The 20,971-nt window shown below is 41.3% G+C and overlaps 1 protein-coding gene across 1 annotated transcript in view; it reads right to left on the bottom strand.

Annotated features, from left to right (window-relative positions):
- LOC127445225 (short transient receptor potential channel 5-like) overlaps positions 1–20,971 on the bottom strand; it is a 121,940-nt gene that overhangs the window by 26,663 nt on the left and 74,306 nt on the right. Inside the window, exons 4-6 of the mRNA XM_051705122.1 lie at positions 11,211–11,547; positions 7,633–7,772; positions 5,780–6,102 (exon numbers count right to left, since the gene is read on the bottom strand). Of these exons, the coding sequence (XP_051561082.1) occupies positions 5,780–6,102; positions 7,633–7,772; positions 11,211–11,547 (800 nt within the window). The remainder of the gene's footprint in view (positions 1–5,779; positions 6,103–7,632; positions 7,773–11,210; positions 11,548–20,971) is intronic.

Genomic DNA, 20,971 nt, shown 5'->3' with positions numbered 1-20,971 from the left:
ATATACATAGTACAGTGCAAAAGTGTTAGGCACATAATATGTTTCAGAAAAACATTCATCTTATGATGGTTATTTATATCTTCAGCTTTAGTGTGTCAATAGGAAATATACATTTTAGACTCCCAAACATTCCTTTTGCAAATATAATAGAACAGAAAAGAAGAACAAAGAACCCTGCAACAGATGGCATGACCCCAACAGAGCCCCCACTAAACAGTGAGTTAGTCTGGGATTACATGAAGAGATGGAAGAACGTCCTGGTTACTTGTGTAACCTCCGTTCCCTGATGGAGGGAACGAGACATTGTGTCGATGTAGTGACACTAGGGGTCACTCTTGGGAGCCCGAAACACCTTCGGTCTTTGATAAAAGGCCAATGAAAATTGGCGAGTGGTATTTGCATACCACTCCCCCGGTCATACGGGTATAACAGGAGCTGGTATGCAACCACTCATTCAGGTTTTGTGCTGAGGAGCCGAGACAAGGTCCCGGCCATTTCAGCGGGTAGTCCAGCATTGTGGCAGGAGGGACACAATGTCGCGTTCCCTCCATATTGTGTCGATGTAGTGACACTAGGGGTCCCTATACGAAACGCCACAACTGGCTGAAGTGTGTTACGTGAACTGGCGGTGTGTGACGGGCAGACCACTGTGTGCCTCGTAGCCAGCGCACCAGGCCGACACGTAACCTCCCCCAACGCTGTTATGAGTGTCAAACGGCCCTTCGGAGACAAGTTAACTGCCCAAAAGATAGAGACAGGTTAGCCCAGTCGTGGCCTCTTATCCTCTCTTTTTTCCTCTCCCCAAAAAAAGAATGAAATTTGTTAACCGACTGGGGCCACCAGGTCTACGTCGTAGGGGTGTCCCTCCCAATGGGAAGACACCGCAGAGACCACACCCTGCCCAGAGGGGTGGGGGGGGGGTATTTTGAGTGGAAATACGTCACATGGTCTTGCCAAGCTTTGTTGGAAGTATGTCATGTGGAGAAGTCCCATGGTAGGTCCTACTCTACAGAGGAGGAGTTTCTACAAACATGGTGACTGGGGCAGAGGGGCCTCTGCCCAAGGAAGACGCAGTTTACCAACAGGGAAACGAATTAGCGGAAGTTATACGTCGCATGGGGTTACCTGTGGGGAACCAACACATGCGGAGCACCTACCCCAGTACAGGGCTTAATTAGCACATGTACTGAGCCGGCAGCGAGTTTCTCCGCAAACTCGTCTGCCACAGGGCTCGGAGGAAATCATCCAGGGAACACTACTGGGAACACTACTGGGAGCCAACAGTGCACATCTTCAGCTCTGGGGAGGTGAAAGGTGCTATGCACAAGCGATACACCTGGCCAGCTGTCCCGGACTTACCTGCTTGTGCCTGCCACTACACGGGACGAAACCAGTTCCACCCGGAGATTGTAGAACCTCGCAAAGGTGTTGTGTGTTGCCCAGCCCACTGCTCTGCAAATGTCTGTTAGAGAGGCGCCACTGGTCAAGGCCCAGGAGGTCGCCATACTCCTGGTAGAATGGGCTCATAGCCCTGCCAGGGGCGGCACGTCCTGGGCGTGATATGCCATTGCTATGGTGTCAATAACCCAGTGGGTGATCCTCTGCCTGGAGAGAGTGCTTCATTTCCGCTGCCCACCAAAGCAGACAAAGAGCTGCTCAGAGACACTAAAGCTCTGTGTGCGATCCAAATAGATGCGTAAAGTGTGCACCGGACACAGAAATGTCAGGGCTGTGTCTGCCTCCTCCTGGGGCAGCACTTGCAGGTTCACCACCTGATCCCAAAAAGGGGTCGTGGGAACCTTGGGCACATAGCTCGGTCGGGGTCTCAGGATCACGTGAGAGTAACCTTGACCGAACTCCAGGAACATTTCGCTGACAGAGAACGCTTGCAGGTCTCCTACCCTCTTGATGGAAGTGAGCGCAGTCAGGAGGGCAGACTTCAAAGAGAGTGCCTTAAGCTCAGCTGACTGCAGGAGCTCAAAGGGGGCTCTCTGTTGACCCTGAAGGACTACAGAGAGATCCCATGAGGGAATGAGGCACGGTCTGAGGGGATTCAACCTCCTGGCACCTCTCAGGAACCTGATGATCAGGTTGTGCTTCCCTAAGGACTTACCGTCCACTGTGTTGTGGTGTGCCGCTATTATAGTGGCTACATACACCTTCAAGGTGGAGGGGGACAGCTGCCCTTCCAACCTCTCCTGCAGGAAGGAAAGCACCGATCCGACTAAGCATCTCTGGGGGTCTTCGTGTCAGGAAAAACACCACTTAGCGAAAAGATGGCACTTCAAGGCATACAGGCGCCTCGTAGAGGGGGCCCTAGCCTGAGTGATCGTGATACCACCGTGGGTGGTAGGCCACTCAAGTCTCCCGCATCCCATCCAGGGGACAGACATGGAGATTCCAGAGATCTGGTCATGGGTGCCAGATGGTGCACCGTCCCTGAGTCGTGAGGAGGGTGAGGTCTGAGAACCATGTCTGGGTGGGCCAGTAGGGTGCTACCAGGATGACCTGCTCCTCGTCCTCCCTGACCTTGCACAGGGTCTGTACAAGTAGGCTGACTGGGGGAAATGCATATTTGCGTAGTCCAGGGGGCCAGCTGTGTGCCAGCACATCTATACCGAGAGGTGCCTCGGTCAGGGCGTACCAGAGTGGGCAGCGGGAGGATTCTTGGGGAGCAAACAGGTCTGTGCTTGCCCGAATTGACTCCAAATCAGCTGGACCACCTGAGGGTGGAGTCTCCACTCTCCCCTGAGGGTAACCTGTCGTGACACCGCGTCCACTGCAGTGTTGAGGTTGCCCGGGATGTGAGTGGCTCGCAGCGACTTGAAGTACTGCTGACTCCAGAGGAGGAGATGGTGGGCGAGTTGTGACATACAATGGGAGCATAAACTGCCTTGACGGTTGATGTATGCCACCGTTGCCATTTTGTCTGTCCGATCTAACACATGCTTGCCCTGGATCAACGGCCGAAACATCCGCAGGGCGAGCAGAATTGCCAAAAACTCAAGGCATTTGAGGTGCTAACATAGCCACGGGCCTGTCCAGGAGCTGGCGGCTGTGTGCCCATTGCATACAGAGCCCCAGCCCATTTTGGAGGCACCTGTCATAACCACGATACACCTGGAGACCTGCTCTAGGGGAACGCCTGCCCGTAGAAATGTGAGGTCGGTCCAAGGGCTGAAGAGACAGTGACAGACCGGCGTGATGGCCACGTGATGTGTCCCGTGGCGCCATGCCCATCTGTGCTGAAGCGGTCTCAAATGCATCAACCCGAGAGGAGTGGCCACCGCTGAGGATGTCATATGCCCCAGGAGCCTCTGAAACAGTTTCAGTAGAACCGCTGTCTTCTGTCTTAATGCCTTCAAACAGGTCAGCACCGACTGTGCGCGCTCGTTCGTGAGGCGCGCCGTCATTGAGACTGAGTCCAACTCCAAGCCGAGAAAAGAGATGCTCTGAGCCGGGAGGAGCTTGCTCTTTCCCCAGTTGACCCGAAGCCCTAGTTGGCTGAGGTGCGAGAGTACCAGGTCCCTGTGTGCACACAACACATCCCGAGAGTGAGCTAGGAATAGCCAATCGTCGAGATAGTTGAGGATGCGAATGCCTACTTCCCTTAACGGGGCAAGGGCTGCCTCTGCGACCTTCATGAAGACGCGAGAGGACAAGGACAGGCCGAAAGGGAGGACCTTGTATTGATATGCCCGACCCTAGAATGCAAACCGCAGGAAGGGTCTGTGTTGAGGTAGAATCGAGACGTGGAAGTACGCATCCTTCAGGTCTACCGCCACGAACCAATCTTGATGCCAGGCACTCGCTAGAATGCGTTTTTGCATCAGCATCTTGAATGGGAGTCTGTGTAAAGCCCGGTTCAGTACTCGCAGGTCCAAGACTGGCCACAACCCACCGCCTTTCTTCAGTACAACACAGTGTGAGTGTGTGTGTGTGTGTGTGTAGGGGGTGGGGGGGGGGTGGGGGGGGTAAAATATGACCTAGATATTTCTGGCAAGATTTTGATTCAATCACTTAGAAGGCTGCATACATGTTATATTTTTGGCACCTTCAATGTCACTGATATAATCAATGAATAATAAATGAAGCATGGACAGCACCTTAACCACATCACTGTTCATGTTGTGGAGCTCTAATAGAGGCTCATGGGTTTTGCCTCAAGCTTCTCACTGACTCGTCAGAGACATTGACACAACAACTGGCAGCCCACTAGAGCCAACATCACAAACAAGTCTACATCCTGTTCAGTTGCAGCTGACATTTGGCATTTTAAGCTGAATGGCCAAATATAATATAGAAGAGATGAATAAGATTTCAGTGTACTGGTGTGTGTATGGTCTCTGTCATCAAAAGTGTCTTTTCTCGCACTGGAGCTAATTCACTAAACAGTTGTGGCACTATTGTGCACTGTACTTCAGGCAAAAACCTGGATTTTATTCACCAACCACCGGCAATTTTCAACCAGGCGCTTCAATATAGTGGCATATTTAAATGAAGTCATTGCCATTCTTTTCAGTGCAATCATGTCTGCTTTCTATGTAAATTAGGCTTATTATAAATTGCACCTTTTTTCACAAAACTCAGTTCACTAAGAATTAATTGCTGCATTAAATATGCTGCAGAGCTGTTTCAGTGCTGATTGTGCCTGGTAAACTGTATATGCGGGCTGTTAATGAATAAGACAATAGGTTTTTGTGAACCACTGGCAAAAGTGGCACAACTATTATGTGAATTCTCCCCTCGGAAAGCAGGTGGTGCACACAATTTTATTAAAAGAGATGTTTGTGTACATTTTCTGTTAATCGAGACAACAATAGATGATCAAAAGGATGTTAAAATAATGGGGAAGAACGCTAACCAGATATCTAATGTGCAATGATAAGTGTACACTCTACATTTCAAAGAGCCGAATCAGGTTTTTTGGTTCACAGTAGTGATGCAAAGCTTTGCAGTTGAATCCTCCACAACCTTGCATTTAGAACCAATCCACAAGATTTGGAATTGTGGCGTGCAAAATTGCATTCAGCTCTAAACATATGCTGTTACCTGATTTGCATAATTCCTTCACTAAAATGTGTGCTAAAACAACACAGACAGCACAAGCAATAATGGAATGCTGATGGATATGCAACAAACTCCCCAGACATTTGAACACCATGTTGATGTTTTTTATGTTTGAGGTGTTTATATTTCACAGAACAGCTGCAAATTTTTCTCTAAAAGGCACAGCACAGATTTTCTTTCTCATTAATATTCATTAAGGGGGTTTTTGAACCAGCATTATTGTGCAGTGCTGGATGCTTGTGAGGTTATCGATGATTCATTGATGAACAAACCACTGGAAAAGCAGGAGGTCTGATTTAATAATCAAAAGCACCATCAGTTCTGCCCAATCAGCACTGGAGCTGCAGACCTGAGGAAGCTACTTTCGACCTGTAATTTAAAGTAGTTCAACTGCAGTCAAGCTACCCATTTGAAAAAATATTTACCTATACTACTAGCTACTAATATGAAATTCACTGGTTCACTGGTTCATATAGTCTTGGAGCGCATTAACGTAAGCGTATTTGGCGTGCTGTCCATTACGGAGGGGCTCGGGCACAGAACTGGGACTGCAATTTGTTACTCATATCTTGAATAACTACTACTTAACTACCACCTGTAGTTCATTACTAAAAGAATAGAAGATAAACAAAAGGAAAGGATGGCAGAGGGACAGAAAAGGAATCATGAAATGCTGGAGAGTGCTAGGAAGGTTGTAAAATAAACTCACGTAGAGAATGCATTGTTCTGTTTCTCGCAACGGATCCCCTTGCAGTGGTTGGGTTCGTCTGCAGCCTCGGTCTCATAGTAAAAGTAAAGCTGGTTGAGTCCATTTGCGAAGGCCAGCAGCACCAGACAATAGATGAAGAGGAACTTGAGAATATCGAGCAGCATGCGGCCTAGAGAAATCTGCAGAGGACCCAGGTGAGAGTTTGCAGTGAAGAGGGAGATGAGCCGCAGCGAGCTAAAGATGTTAGCGATGGCAAACAAAGCCTCTGCGATCAGCGTAGGATGCCACATCTCCCATTCCTCACGAGGACGAGAGCTGTTATACTGTGAAATGTTCAAGAACAACTTTTAAAAAGGAGGGGACATCTGTTCTTGTAAAGAGAAAAAATGCATTCTCAGTGCTGCCACAAGGAAACAAAATTTCTGTGCAAACAAAAAGGTTTAGTATAGACTGTGCTGGATTCACAAATATGAACGAATTGGCATTAAATACTGTGCTACTACTGCCTATGGAGTGCTGACAGTAATTTAATATAAAAATTAAATTTATATTTGTATACTTTCAAGTGATTATGGCAGCATTTTTTTAATTTTCTTTTTTTATTATTATTATAACCAAGCACATATCCAGACACATCAAGTGCACTTTTGGCATTTCAAAGAGCTGATTCAGCTGCCTGGATCACATTTGTGGAGTGATGGTGTACAGTCCCAGCAAATTATGTCAGATCATGGAAGTCTGCTGCATCCACAACCAAGCACTTACAACCGGCCTGCAAAATAGGGAACTGGATGTGCAAACTGCAATCAGCACAAATTTTGTGGGCATGTTTGCGACAATAACTGATTTACATAATTCCTTTAGTGAATCAGGTGCTAAAACAGTGCAAACAATGTAAATAACATAAATAAACAACACTCTCAGTAGCTGCAGTGCATTCTTAATTAATTTCCCCCAGATTGTTTCGAAAAACGGTCTGATGAAAACTAAGTCAAACTCCTAATTTGAGAAGTTAAATCAAAGTTATTTCAACAGTTTTTGATCTGGATTTGGTTCTTGTAGCTCCTGTAGCTGAAACTAGCAGAGCATGGTGCAAGCGATGCCTATAGGTCATGGGTTTGATTTTTAGGGAACACTGATACTGATAAAGAAAATTGTCTTCAGTATGGAACGAGACCCCTTCCCCCCTCAGCACCAGCCCTCAATTCCATGTTTCAGTGGGCAGAAAAATTAAGCTGGCTCTCCAGTGCCAGGCATGGCTGAGCACTTCTTGCTTAAAATTCTTCTCTATACTCACACTAAGACTACAATATTATCTGACTCTAATACAGTAGATTCACCCTGTATTCCCATGTTCTCAAACCACCAAAATATAGAACAATAACAGATCTCTAGACACATCTCACACAAAGTTATAGCATGTGAAATACATGCTTGAGAAATTGCCTAAATATGTGGCTTGGACCATATTTATCTTACACATGTACAAGTGCATGCACACAGACACGCATATACAGTTGCTGTGCTACAAAACCAAGTTAAGACTCGGTGGTTAGGATGCTGTCTTAGGAGGCAGCTGCCTCTTGGCAATAGGCAGCAAGGCAGCTCACTAGGTTTTGGAACAGAGCTAGCTGTAGTGTTGATGGCACTTGTTTGGGTTGAAACCCCTTCCATGTAGGGTGACTAACACTGCTGCAAATGGTCATGCAGTCTGCAGTGTGTGTGTGCATGTGTTGGTATGTGTGCATGTGTTGGTATTTGTGTGTGTGTGTGTGTGTGTGTGTGTGTGTGTGCATTCATGTGTGAATGAGAATGACTGAACCCAGTGTAAAACATGTACAGGAAGAGCTCACCTTGACATAAGCGACGATCTTGAGTGATATGGTGGCTAAATAGAGAGAATTCATGGCAAAGTCCATCAGGTTCCACCAGTCATGGACGTACTCATTAAAACCACCATCCCACATCTCCTTAATTTCAGCCCAGATGAAGCCTATGAATGAAAACACACACGTACTCATGGGCATTACAGGGTGTACCAATAAATGCCACCTTTTGGTGGGTCACCAAAGAAAAGCAACCAACGATGCCATTACACCACTGTAAGTTCATCAGGAAACAACAGTGTTCACAAATAAACTTATCAATTAAAGAGGTGAAACTTGTGATATGGCTGATATGAGTTCAAGGGAAGACCTTTGATAATTTTTATATTACAATCCAGAGCAGGGGTCGGCAACCTATGGCACACGTGCCAGCACTGGCATGCGGAGGGGTAATCACTGGCACGTCAGCAACGCCAAGAGAGAAGCAGACTATTTTATTTACATAAATTACCTGTATTCCAATCTACATCTTGATGTAATCCTTCCTCATGATCACGCAGCGTGTTTTCATCAGCTGAATGGGAAGCTAAACAAAAAGTAAAAATGTGATGAGACTGCAGTATACCCAACAGACTCACGCGTCACGAGCCAGCAGTGCTTCACTTTCGGTTAATCACGCGAGTAAACGTGCCCACTTTGCTTCGGGTGACAGCCTATATTCATGTTTCATTTGTTTCTTTTTACTTTCAGAACAACACGTGATGTAATAAGGAAAACACCACTATTAATCCTTGAGATTTCCAACCCAGCATACAGGTACACCGTCCTTCAAATATCATTTGTAAAGAAAAATAAACTATTCAATTAGAAAAATGCAAAATAGAAACACTTTCAAAAGTGGACTCAAACTTCGGAAAATCACATGTGCATGTTTTTTTGGCACTCCATGTCAAAAAGGTTGCCGATCCCTGATCTAGAGCCTAAGTGGACAATGCAAGTAAACTAAAAACACAAAAAGAGGATTAAATGATATTTAGGTATTAAATATACTATATTAAACATGAAAATATTGTAATAAAAAAATTTAACATAAAACCTGCTGCAAACAGTTTCCATAATAATTACTTTGGAAGTAAGTTACAATGGTTACACACTAAACAAATTAATATGTACATTACTGTGCTATTTACTGAGCAATAAAAACAAATTGAGATGAGTATACATTCATGGGGAACTACCTTTTAGTACCTTGTGCGTATAGTGGCTTTTAGACACAATTTTAGATTGTCCACTCTGTTTAAACCACTTTAAATAGGGTAATGGACACTGATACAACTTGCGCATTTCTGCGACTGGGGTAAAAGAAATGAGAAAACAATGGCACACACACACTAAGGGGACCTCGAAACTGAAGCAATGCTAAAAAATACTCATGAATATTAGTAAACATGTAGCAGTAACTTTACCGGAAAACAAAACCTATTAAACACATCTTGATCGGTAAACACAATATACCCTAAGTAATGTTCTATTAATTAAAGCATGACAACCAAGATAAGCTTCAACAACCCTACCAGAAAACATATCAAAGTTTACATTCCAAAAATTATACCAAGAAAACAACTTCGCCAAACAGTTAATAGTTATAAATATTCACCCAGACTGCTGTCACACTGCTGCTGTCCTTAAGTGCGACTGACTGAACTTGCTTCCCCAGCCGGCACACACTCGACACAGTTGCTGGCCCTTCTTTTCTGAGCTTATGGACACGACGTAAACACGCGAGGACGAATGACGCAAGCTTGCAATTTCCCGCCAAATCCAATCTGACAGCTCAAATAAAGAAATTAATTTAGGCTTACCGTAGTGAATAGTGGTTAGTTAAGAACAGGCTTTTCAACATTTTATCGCTCAGTAATGGACATTTGCAGAGGTGGGTAGTAACATGCTACATTTACTCCGTTACATTTACTTGAGTACATTTTTGGAGAAAATTTACTTTTAAGAGTAGGCTTAATAGTGGTTACTTTTTACTCATACTCAAGTAAGTTTCTAATGAAAATGTTTTACTTGTACTTTGTTACAATGGGCAACATTCCTTTCGCTACATTTCTGGTTTTAATTAAATACGTTTTAGAGATTTGAAAGATTTTGAATGGGACTTTTACAACAACGGAACTTTACAGTTGCGCTATGTCACTTCATGTCCAGTTCATGACTGCAGCAGCACCAAGAGCACCAAACAATAACTATCGTCACGCAATGCCTTCATTTTACACCAAGACAAGCAGATATTTCAAGATTAGAATTGTAGCTTCAACTTAAGAAAACGTGTTTTTTAGTTTTGCCGATTCTGATAGCGTGAGCTTGTCTGTGTCGTGGTGATGATCATTTTCAGGGTGATTCCGTAACTACTGGCTCTTATGACCTCAGTTTCTAAGTATACATTTTTATATCAGTGCTGAAATATATCAGTGCCTACTGTATAAATCCATATAAACATCTGCGTTAAGTGTAAACGCTTTTTGCTCTGCCTATCGTGTGCGTGCGTGACTACTGCAGCGCATCTCTGTGCGTGTACGCTGCACAGCAACTTTGCGTTTGACAGATGTGGCACGTTTTTCTCATGGACAACAGAGAACATGCTCTGAACTTAAATAAGTCTAAACATGCTTCCAAATACAGAGATAAGGTGCAGTTTACCCTTACTGTACAGAACTAATGATCTAAATTCTTTCTACACTGAAAATACTATAACTGAACTAAGAATCCATTCAGGACTTTAAAAAGCTGTGAAATAGCAAAGGTAGCCATTAATAAAAGCATGATCTTTCTTCTTTTTACTCAGCATTATACATGATTGGGCCTGTGAAATATTGTTCACATTTTTCACCATAATAATTACTAGAAACTGATTTCCAAACTTCTCTTCTATTTGACAGATTCGTCCAAATCTGACAAGCATCCTTATAGTGATAGTCCAGCCATAAATTAAAATTCTGTCATAGTTTTCCAACCCTCATAATGTTCCAAACCTGTGTGACTTTTTGTATTTTGTGGAACCCAAAAGATGTTGGACAGAATGTTAGACTGACAGTCTTAGTCACCATTCCCTTTTAAAATATGGAGGAAAAAACAATGGAATATTGGAGATTAAATGTCCATTATGTTACATATGAAAGTAACTAGTTACTCGCTACTTGAGTATTCTTTTAATCAGATACTTTTTTTTAACTCTTACTCAAGTAATTATTAACATCATTACTGTTACTTCTACTTGTGTAATTATTTTTTTCAAGTAATTGTACTTTTACTTGAGTACAGCTTTTTTGCTACCCTACCCACCTCTGGACATTTGTTAATTTTAACCAAAACAATCTTCCATAGTGCAGCTTTAATGAAGTTTAATACTGTGGGTTAGGGGGTTAGAATAAACCGTAACCATAATGTTTGAGGAAAATCAATGCTGTGCTGCCTTGCATGCACTGTTATTGTGCAATTTCATCATAAAAACAGCATACGTAAACACTATAGGCCTGCATGCCATCTAACACAATATACACCAACTACACAAACTACATCATCACACACACAATCATACTCACCTAGCACCCAAGGTAGTATCATCCACTCCACCACAGTGGGTGGAGGGCCCTGCGTGTGTAGGTTGGTGCGCGCTATGTGCTGTGAGGCCAGGAGAAGGAGGAAGAGGAAGGTGAGGTAGGAGGCCGTGTGGCAGATAAATTTGATGAAGGGTTTTTTGATAAACAGTCCCAGCGTGCTTTTTGGAGCCAGTAGGTAGACCAGCGAAAAGACTGGGAAGAGCAGGCCGATAATGAAGCACATGACCAGCTTTACCGCCCAGTGGCGCCGCCGCCAGCCAGGAAAGCCATCATACCACAGTGTGGCCAAGAGCTGCTGACAGTTTGGCTGAGCCACAAACTGGAGAAAAAATAGAGATAGAGATTATTAAATGGATTTTAAGGGATTTGTAAATGCCCATGAATATTGGGGGCCATACGCACAAGGACCAATTAACAAGGACCAAAATGGAATTCATGAACTTCGGATTATTTCAATTAACCAACTAAAAAAAAGATTCAATAATTCATTCTTCTTTCAAAATAATGGACCCTTTTCAAATGTACAGGTTTGGAACACTGAAATGACCTACAGTGGTGTAAACCTCTATAGCAGATAATGGGAGATGACAGCAAATATAATTTTTGCATTCCCATGTGATCCAACAACAAAATAAAAAAATTCACTTATTATATTATGTTTCCACAACTTTTCAAAAAAGATAAAAAACTGAGAGAGATGGACTACAGCAGTGTAGATGCCCAAATGAAGCACCATTTTGACACTAGATAATTGTCTGTAATTGCATTTATTTAACAGAAATGGCCCTCAATGTAGGCTTTAGAGAACAGACCAGTACAGTGATTTATATTACAGTCATTTGTTCTTGATTTAACCAGGTGCATTAAGTCATTTAGCTCTGAAATGTCACTCGTGGTTTGAAGTTGAATAGGAATGCGGTGAGAGGAAGACGAATACAATTGCCAATAGCAAATCAAAATGCATCATTATTATTCTCAATCATCTTCAAAGCTGGAAGTGAAGTATAAACGGAAAAAAAAAAAAAAAAGCTTCTTCAGAGTACAAAGTTAATTACTAGTGGATTGCTGTAGTAGTCTTTAAAAGCGACCGACCTTGAAAAAATGTGCTTTGAAACAAAGCAAGCCAAGAATTGACTTGCCTAATATTTCATAGCACAGTCGTGATAAGTTATCCAGTGACTGTAATGGAAAATGTTGCGTGGGGTGACTACACTGTATGATAGATGAGTAACAGCTCTCTGAAATTTACAGTTCCCATTGCTGAGAATTTCCATATCACATCTGAGAAAGCAACGACTTCTGAGGCTGTTTTCACACTCAGTTTGATTGCTTGGTCCAACTTCAAGTTGGATTCTACACCCCTCACATGAACCTAACCTCAGACTAAAGATTGTTAGATGTTGTTTTTTCTAACTAACGATACTGATCATTTTTATGTCCGGATAACTGACATGCATTACCAATTTTTCATTATTGTTTTACTTCTGCTTTCTGACTTACAATAGCTATAACAATAACTAAATAATCATTAGACTACAACAGGGGCCGGCAACCTTTTTGATATGGAGTGCCATTTTTTATTTTCCTGGTCAATGGCTGTGCCGACACTGGGTTGGAAATCTCAAGGATTAATAGTAGTGTTTTTCTTTTTGCATCACGTGTTGTTCTGAAAGCAACAAGAAACTAATGAAACACGGAATGTAAACTGTCATCCGCGCAGCCTGACCGAAGCAAAGCGGGCACATTTACTCGCACGATTAACCGAAAGTGAAGCGCTACCAGCTCATGATGTGCGAATGGCTTGAACGTGCTGTACGAGTCTGTTGGGTATACTGCAGTCTTGTCACATTTTAACTTTTTGTTTAGCCTCCCATTCAGCTCATGAAAACACGCTGCGTGATCATGAGGAAGGATTACATCAATATGTAGATTGGAATGCAGGTGCAGAATTTATATAAATAAAATAGTCTACTCCTCTCTCGCCATTGCTGGCGTGCCACTGATTACCCCTCCGTGCCATAGGTTGCTGACCCCTGGACTACAACAATAAAAACATAATATTAATTTTAAAATATTTCATTATAATTATAATATGATATTATATTATATGCCATTATATTGATCCAAAGTTGTTTTGCTACCTAAATTGTTGCGAATGTATTTTCATATTTGTTTTAGGCTATGTCTAACTTAAGCTTAAGATGTTTCCTGTTTCTCACTTGAGAATGAATTAATACTGTAAAAATGCATTTACAATTCATCATTATTGTTTTCTATTCTATTGTTTCTATTTTCTAAATGACTAATAACTAAATAATCATAAACTACAAAAACATTCATTTTTAACATTTTAATAATAATAATAATAACACAATAATAATAATAATTATGTTATGTTATGTTACGTTATGCTACGTTACGTTATACAGTATTATATTATATTATATTTATCCAAAGTTGTTTTGTGATCTAAATAGCTGCAATTGTCTTTTTATCTTTGTTTTAGGCTATTTAAATATTACGCTTAAGATGATGTCTTTTTCTCACTTGATAATGAGTACTGTAAAAATGCATTAACAATTCATAATTATTGTTTTCTATTCTATTATTTATGCTTTCTGAATGACTAATAACTAAATAATCATTACACTAAAACAATAAAAACATATTCATTTTTAACATTTTAATAATAATAATAATAATAACAATAATTTATGCCATTATACTTATCCAAAGTTGTTTTGTGATCTAAATGGTTGCAAATTTATTTTCATGTTTTTTTCAGGCTATGTTTAACTGTTAAGCTTAAAATGTTTTGTGTTTCTCACTTGAGAATAAATTAATACTGTCAAAATAAACATTTTTAATTCTTTAATTTAATTTTTAATACTGTTTTTATTCTGTTATTTCTGCTTTCTGACACAATAATAACTAAATAATCATTTGACTATAACAATAAAAACATATTCATTTTGAACATTATGTTTTTATATAATATTATATTAATACTACTACTACTACTACTACTACTACTAAAACTAACAGTATTAATAATTATTATTTTTATTAGAATTATCATTATTATTATTGTTATTATAATTCTATTTGATGCCATCATATTTATCCAAAGGTGTTTTGCATTCTACTTGGTTGCAATTTTTTTTTTCATCTTTGTTTTATGCTAGGTATAACTGTTAAACATAGATGTTTAGTGCTTTTCACAGGAGAATGAATGAATACTGTTGTTTCTTGTTTAGTACAGTAGTGTGTTGTGATGTTGTGTGCCATTTATCGGTACCCTCGATATTAAAATCCAATAACTGATAAAGTAGAAAGTGTGAATATAGTAACAAAAGTTTTCATATATTGTTCAAACCTTCAGTATTAGCGATCTGTCTCTACTTGAATCCACACAAAAAGCAGAGTGAAACAACCTGAATCAACTCTGCTCCTCTGAAATATCCACTAAACCTACAGCCAGTCATTGGTTTCCCACAGTCCCTCACTCAACCTCATTACATATATCACAAAAAGTCCCTTAGGAAAAGGCAATCAACCTCCACTTAATGAAGTAAGCTAATAGAAGCACATAAACATCAGGGAGGGGGCTTGGAGAAGGAAGAAAAGGACTCACAAATACATTTAGCAAAGAGCCTGAAGAAAGTAGATAGGACATATTAATTTCCGTACTTTTTATTTATTTATTTATTTTTTAATGAAGAGCTGAGTGTTAGGATCGGTAAGAGTAGGTCTTTTCTCCATGCCTGACTTGTTGGTATTTCATCCCTGGTCCTAGGGTAACTCTGAGGAATAAGTTAAATCCCCTCTTCATCCATCAATATCAACACTAACCTTCAGGCAGCCCCTTAGCTAACAACACCATTCCTCAACCTGCCCACGAAATAAGACTGATAACATCCCAGCCAGTATGCACTGCTACGTACTGTAGTAATGGCCTACGAGTGTGTGGCTTGCACGTAAATGCATGGTGTCTTGTTTCTTGACCTGTGAGTATTGGTCTTGGGCAGTGGTGTAGTAGTGTCTGAAGAGGTGGGCATACTGTGAATTTATGAAGGATTTATGATAGTTAGGGATGCTTGTGCATCAGCATTAGACGCTGGAAATGTCACGCCCCTTACTGAAATGGACAAAATTATTGGTTAGCTAATATTCAATCACATCTGAAATGAACGCTCTGATTGGTGGATCAGCTAAGTCAGACTGTCTGTCTTGCCTGTGCCATCAGTCGTGCTCCCACCTCCCGCAGCTAAGTGCACATTTAGAGAGAATCTCTGTACACTTAAAAACAAAAACAAAAAACACAATTCACTCAATGGTGCTGCAGCATCGTGTTAGTAGACTGAAAAAGTTCCGGGTCAAAAGCTTACTCGTTGTTCTGACGGTCATACTTATCATCACTTATTTTAGGTGGGCATACGCAAAATCCTAAGAAAGATAGGGCATACAGCGTATGCCTGCGTATGCCCTAGACTACACTACTGGTCTTGGGGCATGGATGGGTACGGATGAACTGAAACACTGCATTACAGATAATGGAACTGTTTTAACGTGTAAATGAAACCGTTTCAATGTGGATGTGTTTGCAGGTTTACAAAGGCCACATACACACTGCTAAGTTTCAGGAGTGACAACTGCATATAAATACTGGAGTGAAACCCCTACATTTTCATTTTGTGCGTTTACGGAATACAATGGCAGTGGATATTGTCACACTTTAATGCATATAAAAGGACCCAAAAGTATGATAAAAGTAGGCCATGTAGCCCATGCTTCACATTCAAAGTCTACTGAAAGCGTACAATAGGTTATTGATTCATACAGTCAGGACAATACAATTGTCAATCCCAAACACTGGCTGTGTGAATGCATCCTGTTTACATTAAGCATTCAAAAGAGTAACAACCCTATTTACAGTAGTTGCAGTGTGTATGTGACCAAAAAGAGATAGGTAAGCTGAAGGAAGAGATATGAAGTAAGTTGTTGTTCGTCTGCCTTGTTTTGACAGAAAGCGATTACAGAGCAACAGATGTCCTGTTCATGTTCTGGTTGCTAGGGAGCAGTATGCTAATGAAGATTGATCTCTGGCTCAGATAATGCAAAGAGTTTGGGCTGGTTCACTCTGAAAGAGTTACTGACTCTAATGCAGAGTCAAAGAATACATTAACTTCCTCTCACAATGTGCACAGCCACATGATATGCATTTGACCTGCTTGAGCTGCATTGTATGAACTGTAGTCAGGTGATTTGGGACATGTTCATCCCAATTAGATCAGGGTTTGATGATGGTATGTACTATAAGATGGAAAAAATATGTCAACCTAAAGAGATTCTGCAATCCTGTTTATGCCACAATGTATCTGTGGTGAGATTTAAAGATCTCACCACAGTGAGATCAAAATTGATTTTTGGTCATACCACCCACCCAAAATCCCAATATACTTTAGGGCCAATAAACAACATCTGAATGTTATCTTTCAAGCAATTTCAAAAGATTAGAAATAAAGCTGCACTTGCAAGAGCAGTGCACAGAGATGTGTGGCTTCTTCATTCTGCCAAATGACATTATTACCATTGTAAATTGGTGCCATTTGGGTGGAGTGGATGAGACTCATTAGAGTCACACCAGAGTCGTTTATAAGTTCAAAACTCTTCCTGCCATTAGCCAGTTCTTTTTACTGTAGAATTTCACTAAGCAAGCAAGTCGTGCTGACATTGATGACTGTATCTGGGAGCTTGCCTTTTCTTAAACCCTCTTAGATCTTCTAAAAATGACTCTTTTCTAGAAAAATATCTCTTTAAATGTATAATGCTTCTCACATCCCTCTGAAAATCTCTGCTGTAAAAAAAACTTTGCTCATCAACGTTTCTCATTATAACTGCTACATAAATATGCATACAAAATTGCATATCTGGCAAATACAGATAAAGCATACAGTTGTGAATGTAATGTCATATTAAAGGTAAAAAAAAGCAACAAAAAGAGAGAAATTATAAAAAAGTGCAATAATTATTGTTATTATAATTTTTTTTTTTAATCTTTGAAAAATCTCATTTGTTACAAATGGAAAGGATGAAGTATTGTCAGACATCTTGAAATTCAATAAGAAATATTAATGTCTGTGAATGTACTGTTTCTTGTTGCTATCCATAAAATGTAGGCGATTTTTCTTTTTCGACCAAAAAGAAAAGGGGAAACATAAGCATAGAAAGAGACTAAAGGTTATTCAGGTGCATAACTGCTTACTTTAGATTAGTGGTTGAACAAGAACTATTTAGCTGCCACTTTGACTTTATTTGAGTAATGGAACTTGCAGACCAGACAGGGCATTGGGTACAGGCTACGGGCTACTTTAAGTCACATTAGTATGAGCTATAGGCATGTCAGCGGCATGTACTGGAATTATGCTCTACGTTCCCCAAAAACAGAAGATGAAAACAATTGTTAAAAAAAAAAAAAAAAACTTGCCTACTGCAAGAGTAATGTAAGGTATTACTAGCTGCCTCTTTCAGGATTGTGTGCACCTCATACAACATTTATAGCCGTGATGCCAGTTCTGCACTGAAGAGCTACTGATTTGAAAAACCCATTACAAAAATGTACTTAAGCAGTACCATGGTATCAGATGGTAAACCCATGGTACTTTAATACTGTAAATACCATGGGAATTATTACCATATCCATGTACCATGGTATTTCCAAAGTACTCCAAATGTACTTCAAAGAATACAATGGTACTACCATAGTGTATGTCCAAAAACATGGTAGTAATATGTCATATGTCAAGATGGTAGTGCCATGGGATAAAATTAAATCCAAACAACAGGGAAGTTCCTGGAACTTTTAGGTACTTTCCTTTCTTTCTTTCTTTCTTTCTTTTTTCTTTTTTCTTTTTTTTCGAAAAGCACTTCAAAAATGCTCTTCTTTACCATATATTTTGGAAAATGATGATGCTAGAAAATAGAAAAGGAAAAACAGATTAGTGTGGATGTGGCCTGTGACACTGTACAAAAATCTTTGGTCAGGTAACCTAAAAATGTGCGTCACATGGTAATATATAAATTTACTGGTTTATCAAGTAAAAACAATGTCACAGTCTGTATCCCTCACGTTCTTCAAGGACTCTTTTTTTGAGTTTCCTCCGGACTACATCTCCCAGAATCCACTGCTCTCATCACTTCCATCTGTTCCCTGTCATCCTCACCTGTCTTCCATTTCATCATTGGCCTCTGTTTGTATAAATACCCTCCTGTTTTGTTCATTCCCTATCAGTCCTTGAAGTGTTACGTTGTGTTGATGAAGTGTTTCCTTGTTTTGTTATTTTTGTAATTTTTAGCGTTATCGTTTGTTCCACTCCAGTGTTTATAATTAAAAGATTGAAAGAATCTAATCCTGCGTCTCCTCTCTTCCTCTTCCACTCCAAGAACCCAACGTTACAGTTACACTTGGGTCAGAGTGGCTAATCGGGCTGACTTGGACATTAAGTTACAACTCAAAAAAGGACATTTTAATGGTCAGATCAGGTAAAAATTAATCCGTATGGCGACAACTACAAATGTTTTCTTTTCACAAACCATCACATAAAAGTGAACTTAACAGTATCAAAAGTTTTATCATTGCTACGCCACGGGTGTGCCAGGGTGTGCATTTGTCACCAAAAACATCAGCTTGCACACTCATATTACGTAAATACCTTTCTGACGATTAATAATAGTATGTAGCGGTGTATATATATATATATATATATATATATATATATATATATATATATATATATATATATATATTACACTGATCAGCCAAAACATTAAATCCACTGACAGGTGAGTGAATAACATTTATTATCTCATTACAATGGCACCTGTCAAGGGGTATGATATATTAGGCAGCAAGCGTAAGGATCTGAGCGACTATGACAAGGGTCGACTGAGTCAGATCATCTCCAAAACGGCAGGTCTTGTGGAGTATTCCCAGTGTGCAGTGGTTAATACCTACCAAAATGGTCCAAGGAAGGACAACCGGTGAACCGGCGACAGGGTCATGGGTGCCCAAGGCTCACTGATGCACGTGGGGAGCGAAGGCTAGCCCGTCTGGTCCGATCCCACAAAAGAGCTACTATAGAACAAATTGCTGAAAAACTTAATGCTGGCCATGATAGAAAGGTGTCAGAACACACAGTGCATTGCAGCTTTCTGCGTATGGGGCTGCGTAGCCGCAGACCGGTCAGAGTGCCCATGCTGACCCCTGTCTACCGCTGAAAGTGCCTACAATGGGCATGTGAGCATCAGAACTGGACAATGGAGCAAGAAGAAGGTGGCCTGATCTGATGAATCATGTTTTCTTTTAGATCATGTGGATGGCCGGGTGCGTGTGCGTCGCTGACCTGGAGAAGAGATGGCAGCAGGATGCACTATGGGAAGAAGGCAGGCCGGCAGAGGCAGTGTGATACTCTGGGCAATATTCTGCTGGGAAACCTTGGGTCCTGGCATTCATGTGGATGTTACTTAGACACGTACCACCTACCTAAAGATTGTTGCAGACCACGTACACCCCTTCATGGCAATGGTATTGCTGCCTGCCCCGATCCTCTGCCTGTTTTACCATGTTTACTACCCTGCCTCTGATATTGTTGGTTGCCCTGGTTATTCAATCCACGCTTGTCTGTACTCTGAACTTGTTGTGTTTTTATAAACCGCACATGGATCCCACTCAGCCTGAGTCTGTGTTACAGAAGACTTCGCCAGCTACCGATCCAGTGGTCCTCATGCATCTGTCCAGCGAACTCTCTGCCCAAGCGAACCTACTGGCATCCCAACAACAACTAGGCCGAGTGTACAGAGTCTCCATCGGCCCGCACCTGAATCAGTTTCCCCAGTGCCTCAAGCGTGTCAGGTACCAGTCTTAATGCCTCACAGTACAGTGACTGATAATTCATGTTTCCAGAAAAATTTGATGGCACCCCAACCAAGTGTAAGGGCTCCCTTATGCAATGCTCTATGTTTCTGGCTCAACAGCCCTCGTTATACCTGACTGATGATAGTAAGATCTCTCTTGTGTGTTCACTGCTCACAGGAAAGGCGTTGGAGTGGGCAACAGTTGTCTGGGCCAATCAAGGACTAAACTGCACCACTTTCAATGAATTTATTCAATGACTAAGTGAGGTATTTGAACATTCTGAGGGAAGAAGGAGTGCTGGGGAACAACTGCTTGCATTTCGTCAGGGAAGAGATACCGCAGCTGAATTCGCTCTGTCTTTTCGCACTCTCGCTGTGCAAACTGTGTGGGTGGAAGACACATTAAAACTGCTGTTCGTCAAGGACTAAACACAAATGTGCAATCAGAGCTGGCCTGCCGCAATGAAGGCAGAACCCTGGACCAATTCATTGACCTCACTATTCGCATTGACAATCTCATTCGCTCCAGGAGATCTAACCGTTTTACCAGCCCTCTGAGTCAAACGAATCAACCCAGTAATGACACTGAACCCATGCAAGTTGGTCGAACTCATCTCTCCACAGAGGAGTGTGAATGCCGCATCAGGAACCATCTCTGTCTATATTGTGGCCAAGCAGGACATTTGAGAGCTGACTCCCTGACACGACCCCCTCAAACACACAAGGTGAGTTTGTTGATTTCCTCTATCCAAACTACTGCTTGTATTGAAGTGCCAGTAAAATTAAAATTTCTGTCGGATACCATCACCACCAAGGCCTTGTTAGATTCG

This window comes from Myxocyprinus asiaticus, chromosome 8 (assembly GCF_019703515.2).
Source record: "Myxocyprinus asiaticus isolate MX2 ecotype Aquarium Trade chromosome 8, UBuf_Myxa_2, whole genome shotgun sequence".
In the NCBI taxonomy this organism is placed as follows: Eukaryota; Metazoa; Chordata; class Actinopteri; order Cypriniformes; family Catostomidae; genus Myxocyprinus; species Myxocyprinus asiaticus.
Note: the sequence above shows the minus strand (reverse complement) of the source record. Positions and strands in the feature narration are given on the sequence as shown.